Consider the following 17,348-nt stretch of genomic DNA (forward strand, 5'->3'; position numbering starts at 1 on the left):
CAGGAACTTTGTGAAATTCGCCAATTTTAAAACATAAAACCAACCGATATAAGATGGAATGTTTATTGTGAATATAATTAATATCGTGAAGAAATGGGACCGCACATATTGTCTTCCTTAGATAAATGGGGTCCTTTAGAGTAAGAATACTCGTAAATTATAAAATTACAAAAAAAAATACATATTCTAAAAATCTTCTTAACATATAAAAATATATTTCTAGACTATTAAGAACTCTTCCTCTTGCAGTATCTCTTGCTAACATTCAACAAAATACATCGACGGGATTACTAAGTATTATAATATTGGCTGCGATTCTGTTGTTATTATCAAATTAGGTGTAAAGACTAGAAGTTTTAGATTTACCATTGTTTTGAATTTGGGACGATATGCCGTCATACGATGTGGGTAGATGTAGCGATTTCATAAATATGTGTGTACAAGTTTTAAAATATTAAAAATGGTAAATATATGCGCGCAATAATATTACAAAACGGATTATATGCGCATGCGGACTCAAGAAACTTCTGTGACAGCTTAGAGAATTTTTAAAATTTCATCTATCTTACTACCACAGTCCATGAAATACAGTTAGGTGACCGACGGACAGACGGACGGACTGCGGACTCTTGGTAATGGGGTCTCGTTTTTACCATTTAGGTCCGGAAACCTAAAAATAACGATTCTTAAGAGTAATTGATAAGATACGATATCGCTTCCAAAATGTCTTAAGCTTCGACAGCAGACTCACAGCCATCCTTTAAATAACATAATATTTTAGTGCACAGGTTCCGTATACTTAACCAAAGAAACTAGAAGTGCCTTTTAATCATAGCTAGTAGAAGTAGATACTAGTGATTTTAGCTTATCACCGTTATCATTACTAATTACTAGGTTTGTAATGCAGAATTGAGATATTTGTGTATTGAGCCGCTTTTGATATAGGACAGGTTGGGCATTGGTTCCAGAATCATAGGCGATGGTTCCAATTTTATGGGATTAATATGCTTTATAAATATTTTTCCCCGACTTACTTGAGAATGGAGTATTTAATAACGTTTCAATGTGGCATAGAATTGAATTAAGAAATGGTGGTTAAAGCTTCATTCGCAAATACAACACGATGACGTACTCTGCAGTGTATATTTTATCTTATTACTTTCCCATTTTAGAATGTATCTAGTCACATTTTGAAAAGCGGATTATACACAATTTATCTCGGTTTAAAAAAAAATAGATATGTTACTAATTAATAATTCATGGTGATGGTTATGATAAATTAATCAACCTACAACGCGGTTTGACCGCCTCCTTGGTACAGTGGTTAACGCGTGAGCTTAGAACCGAGGGGTCCTGGGTTCGATTCCCGGTGGGGACGCACAAAAAAAAAAATGTCTCGGTCTGGCAGGACACAGAAGGCTGATCACCTACTTGTCCATAAAGAAAATCGATCAGTGAAACAGATGTATATCATCTGCCCCATACCCCACTAGGGGACACGGGACTTCACTTTTTTACAACGCGGTTTAAAATAATGTATTAAAAGGGTTATTGTATAAAAGTAACTATGTATGTGAAAGCTGCAAATTATTTTATGAATATTATATATTTTGTGTTGTTTTAAACCGTCTCGATAAACAATTCGCATGAGGTTACTGCAAACCAATTTTGTCTTTATTGTGTTATTGGACTTACCGAAATTATCTTTTTAAATTTAATTCAATTAACTCTCATAACTGTATATATAATTAATCCAGTAATAAAGTTTTGTATTTGTTTGACAATTGCCTCAGATATCTCGGCCCCCAATTATATTTATTGTATATGCTAACGATATATTGCATGCAATAATGCATTTTATCGGAAATTATGTCCAATAAACGATTATAATCAAGTCATAAAACAAATATTTTGGTTTGTAGTAAGGTCAGCGCTCACATTGTTGCGAGTTATAGCTATTATGCTGGGTCAGTATTATTAACAATACATAGAATGTAGATCGTTTTACTAACATATTGAAATGTAAATATATAATGCGAAAGATTACTTAAAATTTCAGTTTAAAGTATAATAAAATTGTTAAAATCTCAGAGGAAGTTTCATTTAATAAAAAGAGTCATAACAGAATACTGTAATTTATTAGATCTAGAAATTATATTAACGTAACTAAAATTTCAATTGAGGACTCAGTTTACCTCTAGCATCTATCAAAGAGATTTTATAAAATAAATAATGACTTAGGTGAAAATGAATGTTTTTGCTTTTTTTTTTTAATGAGATGCTATTTTTTTTCTTTTTATTCAGCACAAAATAGTAAGCACTATCTAAGTGTCATGTTTTTCGAGCCGTTTTTTTATTTATTTAAATTGACTGTCCACACATAAAACTATATGATACCTTACATTTTCAAATAATTTTCATAAAACAGAAGAAAATAACCGCCATTATGTGACTTTAATGTTTTGATATTTCACATATAAATCATCTTTAGGTTATCTATGTGTGGAACGGTCAACGGTCATTGGTAAATTGCAGCTAAGTTTTATCGTTTAGGCGGCAGAAGATGGCGCCACTGGCGCACCTTCATCCGGTTTGCTCTCCAACGAAAAAGGCGGTATTCGACAATCGAATGTATATCCATCTTCGCGTTCCATTCTGAATGTTCCCCTGAAATATTAAATTTGAATAAGTATCAACGTGTGTCGGACAAAATTACTTCGCAATGGGGACAAGGTAAGATCATATTCTGTATTTATTACTACTTAAAGAGCGGTTACAAAGTAAATAGAGGTAATGTAGAGAATTTTGTTAAGTAAGTTTAAACAACATTTGATCAAATTTGCTTCGTTTTTTTTGGCTCAACTCTCGTAGTTCCTATCCTGTTCGAGACGATTTTTAGTCTCGTTCGTACATATATCCGCAGTTCGCCGCAGACTGCTGTACTGAAAGGCGGACGGGGCTTAATTATTATTTTTTTAAGCTATAATTCCCTACCATATGCGCTCGCTGGATGCCTACAGCCTGACATGGCTAACCTCATTTTACCTCATACCTTATTTTTTCTCTAATATATATATATATATATATATTTTTACTTCTTTTTTGTATATCCTTTTTGTGGGATTCCTTACCACATGTGGCCGCTGGGCGCCTGCAGGCTGACGTGGCTGCTGTACTGGAAGGCGGGCGCGTGGCGCGCGAGCAGCGGCTCCTGGCCGACCACGCCGCGGCCGCGCACCGTCTCCAGCGTGCCGCTCAGCGAGAAGATGCGCCAGTGCCGCTCGCGCAGCTGCACCGCTTGCGGCCCCAGGTTCTCGAGGCGGATGCAGTACCGCCACTAGTGTGCATTGCCAATTTACTTTTCGGTAGATTTATTATTTGATGGGTAATGCATTCTGAATGTTGGGTGATTTTTGTGATTTTTTTATGTCATAGCGAACAACTTGAGCTGGTGGTTCGCCAGATGGTAAGCGATCACCACCGCCCACGAACATTCACGTAGTAGTGCTTGCGAATGCATTGCCCGCTTTAAGGAGTAAGGATAAGGGATGGATTGACGAAGGCGATTGGGAAGAAGGAATGGACTGGGAAGGGTAATGAAAAGGAAACGGGCCTGTGAATTCCACTTCAGAAAATCGTATAGATGCTTAAAAGGTGCTTAATTTTAAAATGTTCAAAATTTTGTAGAGGTGTATTATTGTAAGATACATAGTAAATTTGTAATGTATTTATGGTGAATTTTCTTTAAAACGGTATGAATAAATAATAATTTACCCAATAAACCGCCGAGTTCTGCGACTCCCGGCTGCCCATGTAGAATGGTATGACGGTGACTCTCACACCTTCGGTGGTCTCGCGGTGCACGTCGCTCAGCTCGAGCCACGGGTGGTTCTTCTTCTGCCACGCGCGAAGTGTCTCTTGCGCGATGAAGGGAGGGTCTAGAATGTTATGAGCAATTGACGACATTTCAAATTTTTGAGCTGATTGTTTCTTTTTTTATTTTAATCAAAACTAGATAAAAAATCGTAGTACAAATATTTTTGGTTTTTCGAAATATTGACGCTTTTATTGATCTTTATTCATTTCATCTATTTACTCTTTAAATATGCGATAAAAAATTACATATTTCTTTGGTAACAATACATTTATCTTTCATCGTCTTTAAAAATAATGTTGCGATTTCACCCGCGTGAATGAGCTTTAAATCCCAATATTCCCGTGGGAATATTAGAATAAATAGTAGCCTAACGGGGATAACTTCCCGTCAAAATTGTTCCAGCCGTTCCAAAGATTAGCCGGAACAAAAAAAATATACAGACAGACAAAAATTGTAAAATTCTTTGGTACATGTATCTCGTATACATCCATGTTTATGAAGTAAATAGCAGTTATTTTAATATTACAAACAGACATTCGATTGCTGAGATGGGATCACGGGTGGCCGAGAGGTTAAGCTTGCTATGTATTAAACTTTTTATTAATACACATCTAAATATAATTTAATTAATGCGGCGCCTGCATAGAGCCAAATCCATTTTCCTCTTATATGTCATAACTAAGAACAACAAGGTCATTCTAGAGGGTACTCGAGTTTGAACACCTCCCTATGACAAGACAATTAAACAATGAAGTATTTGCACAAATAAGAAAAATTTTATATGTATTTTATCTCCTCTTCCATACTAATTATATAATGTTACTTAATTTGTTTGTTTGAACGCGCTAAGCTCAGGTACTACTGGAACGATTTTAAATATTCTTGAACCGATGGATATGTAAGTGATCCGTAATTGGCTCAAGTCCCTAAAGCTATACATGTACCACGGACGAAGCCGGGGCGGACCGCTATATTGTAACATATGTACAGTTGACTTTCATAACTATAGTGGAAATCTTGGCAACTATGCAATGCGAGTGCCAATTTTACTAACATATTGGACTATGCCCATTTAATTATATGCATGGAGGTTTTCTCTCAAATCAAAATGTTTGGACGCAAATTTACGTCTAGTTAAGATGTCTACATATTTTTTAGTATAATGGTACCTGACCTCGAATATGAATTATTTCAATATTAACAGCAATCCTAATAAGATGATGCAGGGCTAGCTTGTTACTAATTAAGACTCAATACGTACACACGTTTATTAGGATGTGTTCACATTGGCAAGCTAAATAATTAAATATCGTTTACGATATTTCTTTAAATCTTTTAAATGATAAGGGTGGATGCTGAGTTATAACAGAATATTCATCATACTGGCCGACCCGGCCAACGCAGTTCTGCCTTATATGCCGATGCTCAGATCAACCTAATTTGCATAAAAAATTTCATGAGAATTTCATGCAATTCGGGTGAGTGTGGTTAATAACATTGTTTCACGAGAATTTCATATATATAGAGATGTTGGATGGGCTTAAGAAATAGACAATTCGAGGCTTTGGATTTCCGGGATAAAAACAATCATACGCCCTTTACTTTGTACAAATCTTCCTAAATAATAAGTGGAATAAGTCCACTTGTGACCACACCCTGTGATTGTAACGTCTAGTTCCCACAGCCTCACCTTATAAGGTACTAACCTTTATCAGGGTTGTGCATTAAAAACTTGTCAAACAGCTCATGTTGTAGTGGCACCCGCTCCACGGAAGCGTAAGGTATAATATCATCGTGAGCTACGTAATCCAAGCCTGGTATCGCGTACAAGCTACGGCTCGACTCCTGATTGCCGAGGAATGTCACCGCTTCGGTTTGAGCACGCTGGAATAAAAATGTGCTACATGTTTCATCTTCCACGTTTAAGATCACTGCCGACTGTTATGGGTCAGAGTAAAGATCGTGTATAGTTATCCGTAATTAGGTTGATATTATTTTCTTGTGTTTGATTTTATGCGAGTATTATACATTTAGAAATTAAAAACTTTTTAACGGATTTTAAACGCGATTTATTCATTATATTATTAACCCGACGTTTCGAACACTATGTTGATATTAATTTGTTCAAAAGATATATGAAAAGACATCTAAAAGGTAAACATGATCCGTTCTAGATGACGATTGTCATTTTTTTATCAGGCGTAGCAATGGCCACAAACTTTCCTAATCCTGAATATAAAAAAAAAGTTAAAAGAAAGACATGTTTACATATCAGATATAGAGAGTATTAAAAGAGCCTGAAATAAAATTCATTTCTGCGTGCTCTTGTGAGGTTATCTCGCGGGGCATCAGTCTTATGTACTCTACCAAAATATATGTTTTTCTTAGACTCTGGTGTAAAAAGATGGACATACCATGAAATCAAAGCGAAAACACGTCAATAGTTTAAGTATCTGTAACTAATTCCATTTATCTTACTTTCAAGAATAATTACGATCTCTAATAGGCTTTGATCAGTTTCTAAAATATTAAATTACTTATACACTTTTCTTAATTACAAAATGTTATACTAAAAATATACTAATTACACTTAATTAAGTTTCTTATAGCTACCTGTAAATAAAACCTAACTCAACTTATATCAAATGTATATATATGTTAGCATATTTGATATGATGGTGTATAAATAGTGGAATGTTATGATAACAAACATTAGCAATATGATGATAACATTTTCAGAGAAATTTAACATTGTATAAAAATACTTTATCACAATATATTTAATCAGTAATACACTGCATTTTCAACATTATTTAAATGTACAGTAACAAAGCATATTATTTTTATCTCAAGAATTACTTAAAAATCCACAACATACACTTAACTCTATATTATTTTTTTTTGTTAAAAATAAGAAACAAAATTTAAAAAGTCCTTTTGATAGAAACTAATTTAGTCATCGACTATCTTTCTCATCTCTACCTCTATACTTATATTCATTTTTAAATTAAAAGCAAATGGCCAGATAGCGATCTGCAATTTAAAACATGAAGGACAAACTAAAACAAAATTAAATAAGCTTAAACAATATTGTTACCTTGATAGGTCTCAGACTCTTTTGAAAAGGTTAGCTGTGAATGTATTACTTATATTATTATATTATGTATGAGGAATTGAAAATTCTGCACTTGTGAATGTTTTTAATTTTATTTGTTATTACTGTATTATAACAATGAATTGCACAATGATTTATGTCAAATATTAACTGTATTAATTCTTAAACACAAACAATTAGTTTTGTTAATACATTATAAAAACCGCAAACAATGATACATTTATAATTGTAAATTATTGTGTACCTTCTTCTTCCATTCTGGTCTCATGTCGATTGTGGTTTGCACAGTCAAAAATAAAGCATCCTTATTTAGTATACATTTGAACTAATTCCATGAGAAAACTTTAAGACATATAGTGAAGGAACTGATTACTGAAGGAACTGATTACTGATATTCATTTCTATTAAGATAGTGGTGTCAAATAATAGTATTTAAACACTAATTTTAAGTTTTATAAAACTTAAAATTAGAAACTTAGAGTGGCATAAGATATACATATGTTAGTTTTCAATTGTAACTTTATTATTCACAAAAAAAAAATCTTACATTAATTTAATTAAATAATTCACTGTGTTACTCCATACAGTTTTCTATTATAGCATTATCGTATTAAAACTGAAGTTAGGTAGATTTAAATAAGTTAAATATGGAACATAAAGATATTTTATTTGCTAAAAAAAAAGATTTCACAATAATAGGTAGTTTGAAAAACAATAAAAGCATAATGTGCAAATGGCAGATTGGAAAGTAGAAGTATTGTAGATTAAAGATTTATGAAGGAACATAATCTATGTATGGTAAGAATATAAGGGAAGTTTTATGATAGCTATTTATTAAATAAATACTTACTATGTATGGTGCATCTCTTGTATCTATTAAGACTTGGTAAAAAGTATGAGTTCTGCCCTTTACTTCCTTGCCAACATTAGATAAAGTATCTCCAGACGCATCGCCTGCAGCTGTAGGATCTGAGTTTTCCTTTTTATTTATTGCGTCTCTATCGTATACTCTTGCTAGCCATGGAAATAATATAACTCCTCGATAACCGAATACTTTGTGTAAAATGAGTTGACCCGTTTCATATTTACCAGTAGTTTTGGGAGCTTCTAATTTACCTACTTCAGCTAGTCTAGAAATTATGACAAAAATATATTTTTATTTAGAGGTTAAGGTATATCATAAAATCATTGCCAATAACACAACATTGAAGACGGCATACTTACCTAGTATAATTAGCTACATGGGTTAGTATAATTCTCGTTGCTGTCAACCTTAACGAATTTGCTGGCACAAATCTTCGTAATATCTCCATTTTATCATTGTAAAAATTAATGTTTTTTGGTCGTCGTTGTTTTTGCTTTTTACTTGACAGTGACAACTATTAGATAATTGACAATATGTCAAAAGCATGCAGACAAGTAACTGACGTTCCTTCGAGTGTGCTGCCTATATTGAAATTTATAATGTTCAGAAACTTGATAACTAAATTAATTAAATGCTTTTACACGCTATCACATTTTAAAAATAATCGAGTTAACGATACTGGATGAAATAACTTTTTTTTACCTAAAATATTTTCAAGAACCGGTTTAAAAAATTTTCAATGACACCATTCTGCATTCTTAGATATTATAAGCAAATTGAACTTTCAACCGCCTTCAAATCAAAGGAGGTTCTCATTCGACTTTTTTTTTCGTGTGAACCAATTGTGAAGATTTTTTTTTTGTAATGCGTCCGCCGTGTGGTCACTTAAATTTGTTTTTCTACTTCAGTCATTTGATGGCGATTAGTTTTTTGATAAAAATAATTATTTTGTATTCAAATGCCATATTTTTTGTAATTGGGCTATGTAGTGCAGTAGAACACTATATATTCCGTAAGTCAAACACATAAAATAAAATGTTTTTCCTCACTACTATGGTTGTATTTCGTAAAACACTTTACCGAGAATACCATCTCTTTGAAAAACTATCAATAAAAATTAAAACATTACGACATTGTTTATGAAAAAATACGAAATTCGTAGGTTTTTCCGCTGATGGAATACGCGCCATTAATTTAAATTTTGATTTTGACAAAGTAATGCAGTGGTCATTGACCTTTGGATCATATGTTGGTATTGCTATTGGGCAAGGTTCAACATTTCAAACTTTGAAACTTCAAAAGTTACGTGTTTTTTTATTTGTTTATTTCCACTTGCAACAGTTTTATTTTCTAAATAAAAGAAAATGATAAGGTTACTGACAAAATCCCTAAAAGGATTAGGTGAGGATGTAAACGTGATGGTAATTTTAAAGAAAGATCAAAGAGTATCAATAATGAGACTAAATTATTTACAGGACAAATACCTCCAAAGAGATCAATTGCATCCCTTGCAGCACTGCCAGACACATACCAAATGTTGTATAAAACTTGCCGGGATTTCGCCGAGCAGGAATTGAAGCCAAATGCTGCCAAATTTGATAGAGAACATTTGTATCCAGGAGATGCTATTAAAAAAATGGGAGAACTAGGTCTTATGGCTATAGCGACCCCTGAAGATCTTGGAGGGTCTGGACTGGACTATCTAGCATATGCAATTGCTCTTGAAGAGATATCCCGTGGTTGTGCATCAGCTGGTGTAATAATGTCAGTAAACAATTCCCTATACCTTGGTCCATTGATACATTGGGGCACTGAGAAACAAAAGAAGGAATTCGTAACACCTTTTTGTACGGGTTTGTTCTTTAAAGTAATTTTACTTTATTACACATCTTTAAGATATGTTAAAAACAAAATAGTAAAGAAAAGATTATTACCAAGTGATGGAGTGCGCTAAGTACATATCCACAACAGTGCTAATTATATAATCTTTGACTTTATATATAATTAATATTTTATTACACAAAATATAAATTATTTTGATATTTATTTATTTTTAAGTTTTGTTTACACAAACATCATAAAGTCATCTTTATACTTTGATAAAATAACTTTGTTACCTGATAACTTTTTATTGAGTGAACCTATTTTGATGATTCTTTTTTTATTTATAAGCTGTTGCTTCTCATGTGGTTCCATTTTCTATTGGTCTATTTCTGAAAATTTAAGTAATTATTAATAATTTACTTAATTACTATTTCCAACAATATAATCACATATCATATACAAAAGGTAGATATATAATACATCCTACTATTTATTATATCATTTTATTATCCTACTAATCCTATCCTACTAATATTATAAATGCAAATGTTTGTAAGGATGTGTGTGTGTTTGTTGCTCTTTCATGCAAAAACTACTGGACCGATTGCGATGAAATATGGTATCTAGATAGCTGGACAACTGGAATAACATACAGGCTGATATTCCGATGGGTTGCGGACTTACGTTGCTGGTGAAACTGTGGGGCGCAGCTAGTTTCAAATAAATGTATTTGCCTTACAGGAGATATTGTTGGCTGCTTTGCTCTGTCAGAACCAGGAAATGGTTCCGATGCAGGGGCTGCTTCAACCACCGCTAAAGACTCTGGCGACAAATGGACTTTAAATGGCACAAAATGCTGGATAACAAATGGATATGAGAGCAAAGCATCTGTTGTATTCGCCACTACAGATAAGAGTCTGAAACATAAAGGCATATCTGCATTTATAGTTCCGAAACCAATTAAAGGCTTGGAGTTAGGAAAGAAAGAAGATAAACTTGGTATAAGGGGTTCGTCAACTTGTTCATTGATATTTGAAGACTGCGTCATTCCTAAAGAGAACATATTGGGAGATCCAGGGATGGGTTTCAAAATTGCTATGATGACCCTTGATGCTGGCAGAATTGGGATTGCAGCTCAGGCTCTGGGAATAGCCCAGGTAAAGTAAAACAGATAATTCCTTAGAACTTATAGATTTAATAAGAATTAAACAATATTATTATTTATTATTGTGAAACTATGTACATACAACATCCAATTTCAGAATGCATTTGAATTACAATTGCCATTGTATAATTAGTTAGTAGTGGATACTGGATATCTTTCAAAATTACTCTAATACTAGACTTCACGCAAAATAAGCTCATTAAATCAATTAGGATAAACATGTCCTTATTTATTCTTCGTTTTATACTGAAATAGACTTATTTTATAATTTCAGGCGTCATTGGACGTAGCGGTAGATTATGCATCAAAACGCACAGCATTTGGTAAACCAATCATGAAGTTACAAGCAATCCAGGGTAAGATAGCGGACATGGCTCTCCGGCTAGAGTCGGCGAGACTGTTAACATGGAGGGCCGCGTGGTTAAAGGATAATAAGAAACCGTTTACTAAGGAAGCAGCCATGGCCAAGCTAGCCGCTTCTGAGGCGGCTACGTTCGCGTCACATCAATGTATTCAGGTAAGCCAGTCATAAATAAAACATAACTATCGGTTTTACATTCTATACATACTTTTAAGAATTAATTGTTACTAACAAAATGAGGTTTTGTTACTTGTATAAATAAAAAAAAAGGTAAAAAAATATCCGAGATGTCCAGACATTTTTGTCATTTTAAGCCCCATTTTCACCTTTACCACCTTTCTGCATTGAAGATGTTAAAATTCGACATAGACTACTCTTACTATAGGGGATTGGCTGCGAATAGGTATCCTTTATATCTACAACACGCACGTACTACAACACGCACTCGGTTTCAGATCATTTTCATAGTAGCTGATTGGTGCGGTTTTACCCGCATGTAAACTCACGGGCATTAGCAAGTATTCATAAAGATCATGTATTGTTCTGGTGTATAAGCTATAATCGTGTAAAATTCATTAAAATCCATTCAGTAGTTTTTACGTGCAAGAGTAACAAACAATCATCTATCCATCCATACTTATAAACATTCGTGTTTATTATTATTAGTAGGATTTCGTTTAACATTAACACATTATCTTTTATATCTGAAAACTATTAATGTCGAATTTAAATGCTTTGTAAAAAACACTAGATATTAACGAACTCATAATATATATTTGCCAGATGAGAAAATAGTTCAATCCACATTTATTTCAGGTGCTAGGCGGCATGGGCTACGTATCCGACATGCCTGCTGAAAGACATTACCGAGATGCCAGAATCACTGAAATATATGAAGGTACCTCAGAGATTCAAAGGTTGGTGATCGCCTTACAAGTAGTCAAGGAATATGGACTTTAACGCGGAAATTCCTCATATTTGTTGTATTTGTACGAGTTTTTGGAAGACTTTTGAAATTTCTTTTACACTTATATATCAAATAAGAACCTTTGTACTCATAAATTTGAAACAAGCCTATATTTAAGAAAAATGTTTTATTAAGGTAGCTTATACTTTACTAAAGATTTGATATCTTTAAACTTATCTTATTTTTCGCCATAAATTCCGAGTTTTAATTTTTTTTCGTGAATCTTCATGTATTTTTAATAAAACAATCGCTTTAGTGCGAAAGCAAACAAAACGTAATAAAAAAGTCAACATACTACATAATAACATATGTTTCACTGATCGATTTTCTTTATGGACAAGTAGGCGATCAGCCTTCTGTGTACTGCCAGACATTTTTTTTATTGTCCCCACCGGGATCGAACCCAGGACCCGTCGGTTCTACGCTCACGCGTTTACCACTACACCAAGGAGGCGGTCATACAAAACGTAATAAGTATTTGCTATTATTAATGATTATCTTTTTCACAAAAAACAAATCTTTTTACAACCCACTTTTTATGCAACTAGAATAAGGTATTAAGATCATTTTTGTAGCATTATATTTTAAGTGTATGGAGATTATATTCTTGTAAAATATTTATCAATCTATTGATTGAAGAAGGCTATATACGTAGCACGGGCGAAGCCGGGCGGACCTCTAGTGTATTATATTTTAACAATAACATACCAACGTTTTGGTTAGCTATCCTAGTTTAGTAAAAAATAAAGTAACATACCAGGACTAACGTAAATAATAAAACAAAAATTATCATAACCAATATTTATTTGAATGAAGTAAACATAATACTATGTAAAATACATAAAATAAATGCTTTTTATAGTAATTTGGATTATTTTATTGACCTGGCCCAGAGAGAGACTTGTCCATAAATTTCCTTTTGGCAAAACACAACCACCACTTGCTTGGCTTGCCATCTTCAGTAGCGAACACCTGGAAAACATAAATGATTAGGTAATTTTACCACTCTTGTAAGCATTTCAGCAGGCATAATAAACATAGCCTTTTCTATGTAATAAAACATACTACAAACAGAAATTTAAGTTTCAGTCAAAAATATTTAGATATAAGTGAATGAAAGTTAACATATGGATACATGGATATTAACATCTTCAGAGAGGATACCAGCCACTAGTAAAGGTACTTGCTTGAAAGAGTTAGGTCTTCGAATGTGTTAAAGCTGGATCTAATACAGATTAAGTTTGACCTTTTATGGCAAAAAAGCAAACTATGGCAACCTTATATTTGTTATATCTTATATCTTTAAACGAGCAATTCTTGTATATATATATATATACTAGCTGTGACCCGCGGTCGAAACCGCGTAAGTCCGTATCCCGTAGGAATATCGGTATAAAAAGTGCCTATGTGTTATTTCAGTTGTCCAGCTATCTACGAAGCAAAATAGTATTATTATTCACCAATAGATGTCAGGAAAAAAAAAACACGAATAAAACACGAATATGACATTTTCTAAAAAAGGTTCCTAGCTAGATCGATTTATCGCCCCCGAAACCGCCTATATACTTAATTTCATGAAAATCGTTGGAGCCGATTCCGAGATTCCAATTATATATTGATTTTCATGAAATTTAGTATATAGGGGGTTTCGGGGGCGATAAATCGATCTAGCTAGGAATCTTTTTTAGAAAATGTCATATTCGTGTTTTATCGACTTAAACTTAACGACTCTTCCTGACATCTATTGGCGAATAATAATACTAATACTATTTTTTCTTCCTGACATCTATTGGCGAATAATAATACTCATACTATTTTTTGGTGAATAATTAAAGTTCCAGCAGATGGTGTTATTAAGTAACGAAGTCAATGAGTGTTTGCTTTGAGATTAGACTAATTGTTCATATTGTTTTGTATCTTCTTAATGCACGTGTTCACTTAAAAATGTCTAAACGATCTTGGAAAAAACGCTTATAAACAATCTAACTTCACGAAGTTAAACCGAGCAAAGCTCGGTCATCCAGGTGCTATGTTATAAATTATAATTTTCATCATGTCAACAGATGAGAAGATCAACCTTACTTGGTATGAACAAATAATAATTTTTTTGTTCATTTCACATTATAACTTTGAAATTTCATTTTAATATATATATAATACCACTGGGTATTCGAGATTTGTGCTTTAATTGATTGACTTAAAAAATAGTAATAGTAGTATTTTATAGGTTTAGGACTGTATTTAAAAGCTGTTGCATTCCATGTGGTTGTAACGTGTTAAATTTGGTCCAGTTCTGTCAATTACAAGGTGGTTTATTTTTTGTAAATGATAATTATTATAATAAACAATAATCACACTAACCTTCTCACATACTCTACCACCTGTTTCATGTCTCAATTGTTGAAGATACTGTCTCATTAAATCTGAAAATCATGGATATAAATTTTAGGTGCTACTACTAATGATTAAGGATATTAAATGATTAAACATAACTACATTCACTTAACTAATAGCCTAATTTTGCTACAATTAATATTATATTAATTAATTGATACAAAAGAAACTTGTTCAAGTAGTGATACCACTATGAAAATTTAAATAGTCATCATTTCATAAGCAAGCATCAAAGGCAAATCTCCATATACAATAAAAAATAACATTACCAGCTTCTTGAGGACTAGAGGGTTTCGCGTAAACAGAGTTTAAGGGGAATCCAGGTTCACCAGGAATATCAAACTTTGATATTGCAAGCATATACATCTCTTGCTGCCCTTGGTTTTTACTTGAACATTTCTGTAGTCTTTTTAAGCATTCCGATATATACAAAGTTAAGTAGATGAGAACTCTGTCTGCATCAGACTAAAAATGAAAAAAAAGTCAATAAAAATAATAAGATTTATCAATTTGCGTAAATTAACAATTATTTCTACAACACACACCTTGATTTCATAAAACCTAAAGAAAACGTTAGCCTTAAAGTAATTTAATGCTTCATCGATAATATCTAATTCTATCTTTGGGTTTATTGGAGCAGGACCTCTAAAAGTCGTGCGTATTGGCAGAAGTGCAAGATTTCCAACAGACTGTGTGTAGTCCGTTAAAGTGGAATGGTATGCCTGAAATTTTAAGAAAATATTGTTACACTTGTAAGCAGTATAATGTATAAGCACGAAATATGATAAATATGATACGGTTTCTTCCGGTAAACTCACTGGCATTTTATGAATTTTATACGACTTTTCTTATGCGGCTGGTTACTCCAAGTTCACGTTATTCTTGTTACTTATTTGTTATATACATATAAGACAAACTGTTAACTAAAAGACAAATAATATAGCTATTTTGACTAACAAGTAAACGCCTAAAAATGATAAATCTGTGATTAATACAATATTGACATTTGACAATTGACTGTCCAAGACATACGTGATTACAGATACATATTATTCTTGACATTGGTCATTAAATAATTTTCATCCTACATAGCTTGTTCACAGATAAATGATCCGGTCATACACTGTACGGCATTTTAAAACAATCAAACACAAACTCACATGTGTAGATAGCATTCGCAAATGTTTATAACCACATATAACATTCGTATATTGAACGAATGTTTGTACGCAAGTGAGTGATGGATATAGTAATATACCTGCAGTTAATACCTAGTTTGTCAGTGCGACATTGACACATTCAATATTTTAAGTCGGAAATCGTAAAATATTAAGACACGTGGGTTATTTATTATATAAATAAATGTAACATAAAATATGAGTATCGAAAATAATACAGAATCAAAGGTATTGTCCATTTTGGATACAATAAAGAAGGATCAGAAAAATGAAGAAAATACAACGGATAATTTAATGAAATCTAAACCTAAAACAAAAGGTTTAAAAAAGAAGTCGGAATCCAACGAAATAAGAAGCATCCCTAAATCAGGGCGATTTTGGAAAACGAAAAAAGAAAGGTAGCTATTACGTGTTTATATTATCGATGTGATCTCAAGTAATCATAATAACTTAACTTTATTTTTTTAACATGATTTTTCCTACTTATTTGTCATGCTTAAAAGTATTGATTAACATAAGAACTATTGCCCTAAAACATCATACATGGCCTTACTTATTATCTTGGTATTTCTTAATTAATTTTAGGTTTAATTCCATAGTAAAAACAAAAGGTATAAGATTGGATTTTCAAAAAAAGACAGCACTGCGCTTAGAATTACAACGCACAAAAGAGTTATCTCGGCAAATCACACAACAAATACAAGAAAAAGAAGAAGCGCGTAAACAAAGAAGACGCGAAAATATCAAGCGTGCAGAGGAGAATAAGAGAAAGTCTGAAGTAGTTCAAGTTATTACAAATACTAAGAAACTAAAAAGGATGAAGAAAAAGCAATTAAGATTCATTGAGAAAAGGGATACAAATAAAGAAGTTTCTTCAAATAAATAGACAAAATTACTTAAGTAATTTTCTTATAGTTTCTGACACACTTTCTGCCAATATTATGGACACGAAAGATAGAAAGGATGGATGGATGGTTGTTTGTCACTCTTCCCGGCTAATACATACGGACCAATTTCATAGAGAAATAATTAAATACGAGTTTAGGAACAGTCTGCCAATGTGACATATTTTTTAAATAATTTTTAATAGATTCTTAAGTACTTGATTGTAGATTCTTAAAATTTTGTACTTTTTAAAGGAAAATTAAGATCTTGTGTCAGTTGTTTTTTAATTTTTAAATAAAATTTTTTGAATACTAGCTGAGTAGTCAACAGAAATATTTTATATTCCTTCCAATAGTTTTCACAGTTGCTTTATTTCATTTTGTCCAGTGATACTGACAATGAAACACGACAATAATTTTACCAGAAGTTTCGGAGATAATTTGTGAATAGACAAATAAACTTCAGCTTAATTATATTAGTATAAATTAGAGATGCCACGAATAGTTGATTGGCCGAATACCGAATACCGAATATTCGGCAACGCTGTCGGCCGAAGCGCCGAATATTCGGCCGCCGAATATTCGGCACGAAATACATGCTTGTCGGGGGCGCGTTCGCTGGATTAAGACAAGTAAAAACCTGTTTTCCTCGTTGCGTTGGCGCGGCAGGAGATCGATGGCTATTTGTTTCAATTCAATTCCGAGTAAATCACGTCAA

At 32.8% G+C, this 17,348-nt stretch overlaps 4 protein-coding genes across 6 annotated transcripts; 2 read left to right on the forward strand and 2 right to left on the reverse strand.

Moving 5' to 3' along the window:
* Positions 1 to 2,284: 2,284 nt before the first annotated feature.
* LOC119834059 (polymerase delta-interacting protein 2) lies at positions 2,285 to 8,381 on the reverse strand. 2 transcript variants are annotated; one of them, XM_038358339.1, is made up of 7 exons: positions 8,217 to 8,381; positions 7,843 to 8,122; positions 7,237 to 7,281; positions 5,584 to 5,761; positions 3,775 to 3,938; positions 3,132 to 3,337; positions 2,285 to 2,667 (listed from the first exon to the last, which is right to left on the reverse strand). In XM_038358339.1, the coding sequence occupies exons 1-7, from the start codon at positions 8,303 to 8,305 to the stop codon at positions 2,550 to 2,552; spliced, it is 1,080 nt and encodes a 359-aa protein (XP_038214267.1). In that variant the 5' UTR covers positions 8,306 to 8,381; the 3' UTR covers positions 2,285 to 2,549. The 2 variants fall into 2 exon arrangements, with proteins under 2 accessions (XP_038214267.1, XP_038214277.1); XM_038358349.1 differs by lacking the exon at positions 7,237 to 7,281 and having other exon boundaries at positions 8,217 to 8,379.
* Positions 8,382 to 9,102: 721 nt separating this feature from the next.
* Positions 9,103 to 12,922, forward strand: LOC119833277 (short-chain specific acyl-CoA dehydrogenase, mitochondrial). Of its 2 annotated transcripts, none has more exons than XM_038357248.1 (5): positions 9,103 to 9,258; positions 9,333 to 9,710; positions 10,423 to 10,838; positions 11,121 to 11,363; positions 12,024 to 12,922. In XM_038357248.1, exons 1-5 carry the CDS (start codon positions 9,222 to 9,224, stop codon positions 12,165 to 12,167), a joined length of 1,218 nt encoding a protein of 405 aa, XP_038213176.1. In that variant the 5' UTR covers positions 9,103 to 9,221; the 3' UTR covers positions 12,168 to 12,922. The 2 variants fall into 2 exon arrangements, with proteins under 2 accessions (XP_038213176.1, XP_038213186.1); XM_038357258.1 differs by having other exon boundaries at positions 9,116 to 9,258; positions 9,350 to 9,710.
* A 38-nt stretch (positions 12,923 to 12,960) lies between these two features.
* Positions 12,961 to 15,572, reverse strand: LOC119833286 (actin-related protein 2/3 complex subunit 3). Its single transcript, XM_038357270.1, has 5 exons — positions 15,387 to 15,572; positions 15,114 to 15,290; positions 14,838 to 15,033; positions 14,536 to 14,597; positions 12,961 to 13,146 (listed from the first exon to the last, which is right to left on the reverse strand). The coding sequence occupies exons 1-5, from the start codon at positions 15,390 to 15,392 to the stop codon at positions 13,051 to 13,053; spliced, it is 537 nt and encodes a 178-aa protein (XP_038213198.1). The 5' UTR covers positions 15,393 to 15,572; the 3' UTR covers positions 12,961 to 13,050.
* A 265-nt stretch (positions 15,573 to 15,837) lies between these two features.
* Positions 15,838 to 16,641, forward strand: LOC119834991 (coiled-coil domain-containing protein 86). The gene is made up of 2 exons (XM_038359572.1): positions 15,838 to 16,144; positions 16,332 to 16,641. The coding sequence occupies exons 1-2, from the start codon at positions 15,945 to 15,947 to the stop codon at positions 16,630 to 16,632; spliced, it is 501 nt and encodes a 166-aa protein (XP_038215500.1). The 5' UTR covers positions 15,838 to 15,944; the 3' UTR covers positions 16,633 to 16,641.
* The last annotated feature ends 707 nt before the right edge of the window (positions 16,642 to 17,348 follow it).

This window comes from Zerene cesonia, chromosome 2, assembly GCF_012273895.1.
Source record: "Zerene cesonia ecotype Mississippi chromosome 2, Zerene_cesonia_1.1, whole genome shotgun sequence".
NCBI lineage: Eukaryota > Metazoa > Arthropoda > Insecta > Lepidoptera > Pieridae > Zerene > Zerene cesonia.

Bases quoted from the DNA above. Each gene is read 5' to 3' on its own strand.
- LOC119834059 (XM_038358339.1), bottom strand. From the start codon at position 8,305: ATGGAGATATTACGAAGATTTGTGCCAGCAAATTCGTTAAGGTTGACA. The intron at 7,282-7,842 runs GTAAGTATTTAT...GCTTTATTTTTG, and splicing joins CAAGAGATGCACCATACATA to ACTGTGCAAACCACAATCGA. The intron at 2,668-3,131 runs GTAAGGAATCCC...TTAATATTTCAG, and splicing joins GCGCCCAGCGGCCACATGTG to GGGAACATTCAGAATGGAAC.
- LOC119833277 (XM_038357248.1), top strand. From the start codon at position 9,222: ATGATAAGGTTACTGACAAAATCCCTAAAAGGATTAG. The intron at 10,839-11,120 runs GTAAAGTAAAAC...TTATAATTTCAG, and splicing joins AGGCTCTGGGAATAGCCCAG to GCGTCATTGGACGTAGCGGT. The intron at 11,364-12,023 runs GTAAGCCAGTCA...CATTTATTTCAG, and splicing joins CGTCACATCAATGTATTCAG to GTGCTAGGCGGCATGGGCTA.
- LOC119833286 (XM_038357270.1), bottom strand. The intron at 14,598-14,837 runs GTAATGTTATTT...CATGATTTTCAG, and splicing joins CTCTAGTCCTCAAGAAGCTG to ATTTAATGAGACAGTATCTT. The intron at 13,147-14,535 runs GTTAGTGTGATT...TATGTTTTCCAG, and splicing joins GTGGTAGAGTATGTGAGAAG to GTGTTCGCTACTGAAGATGG.
- LOC119834991 (XM_038359572.1), top strand. From the start codon at position 15,945: ATGAGTATCGAAAATAATACAGAATCAAAGGTATTGTCCATTTTGGAT. The intron at 16,145-16,331 runs GTAGCTATTACG...AATTAATTTTAG, and splicing joins TGGAAAACGAAAAAAGAAAG to GTTTAATTCCATAGTAAAAA.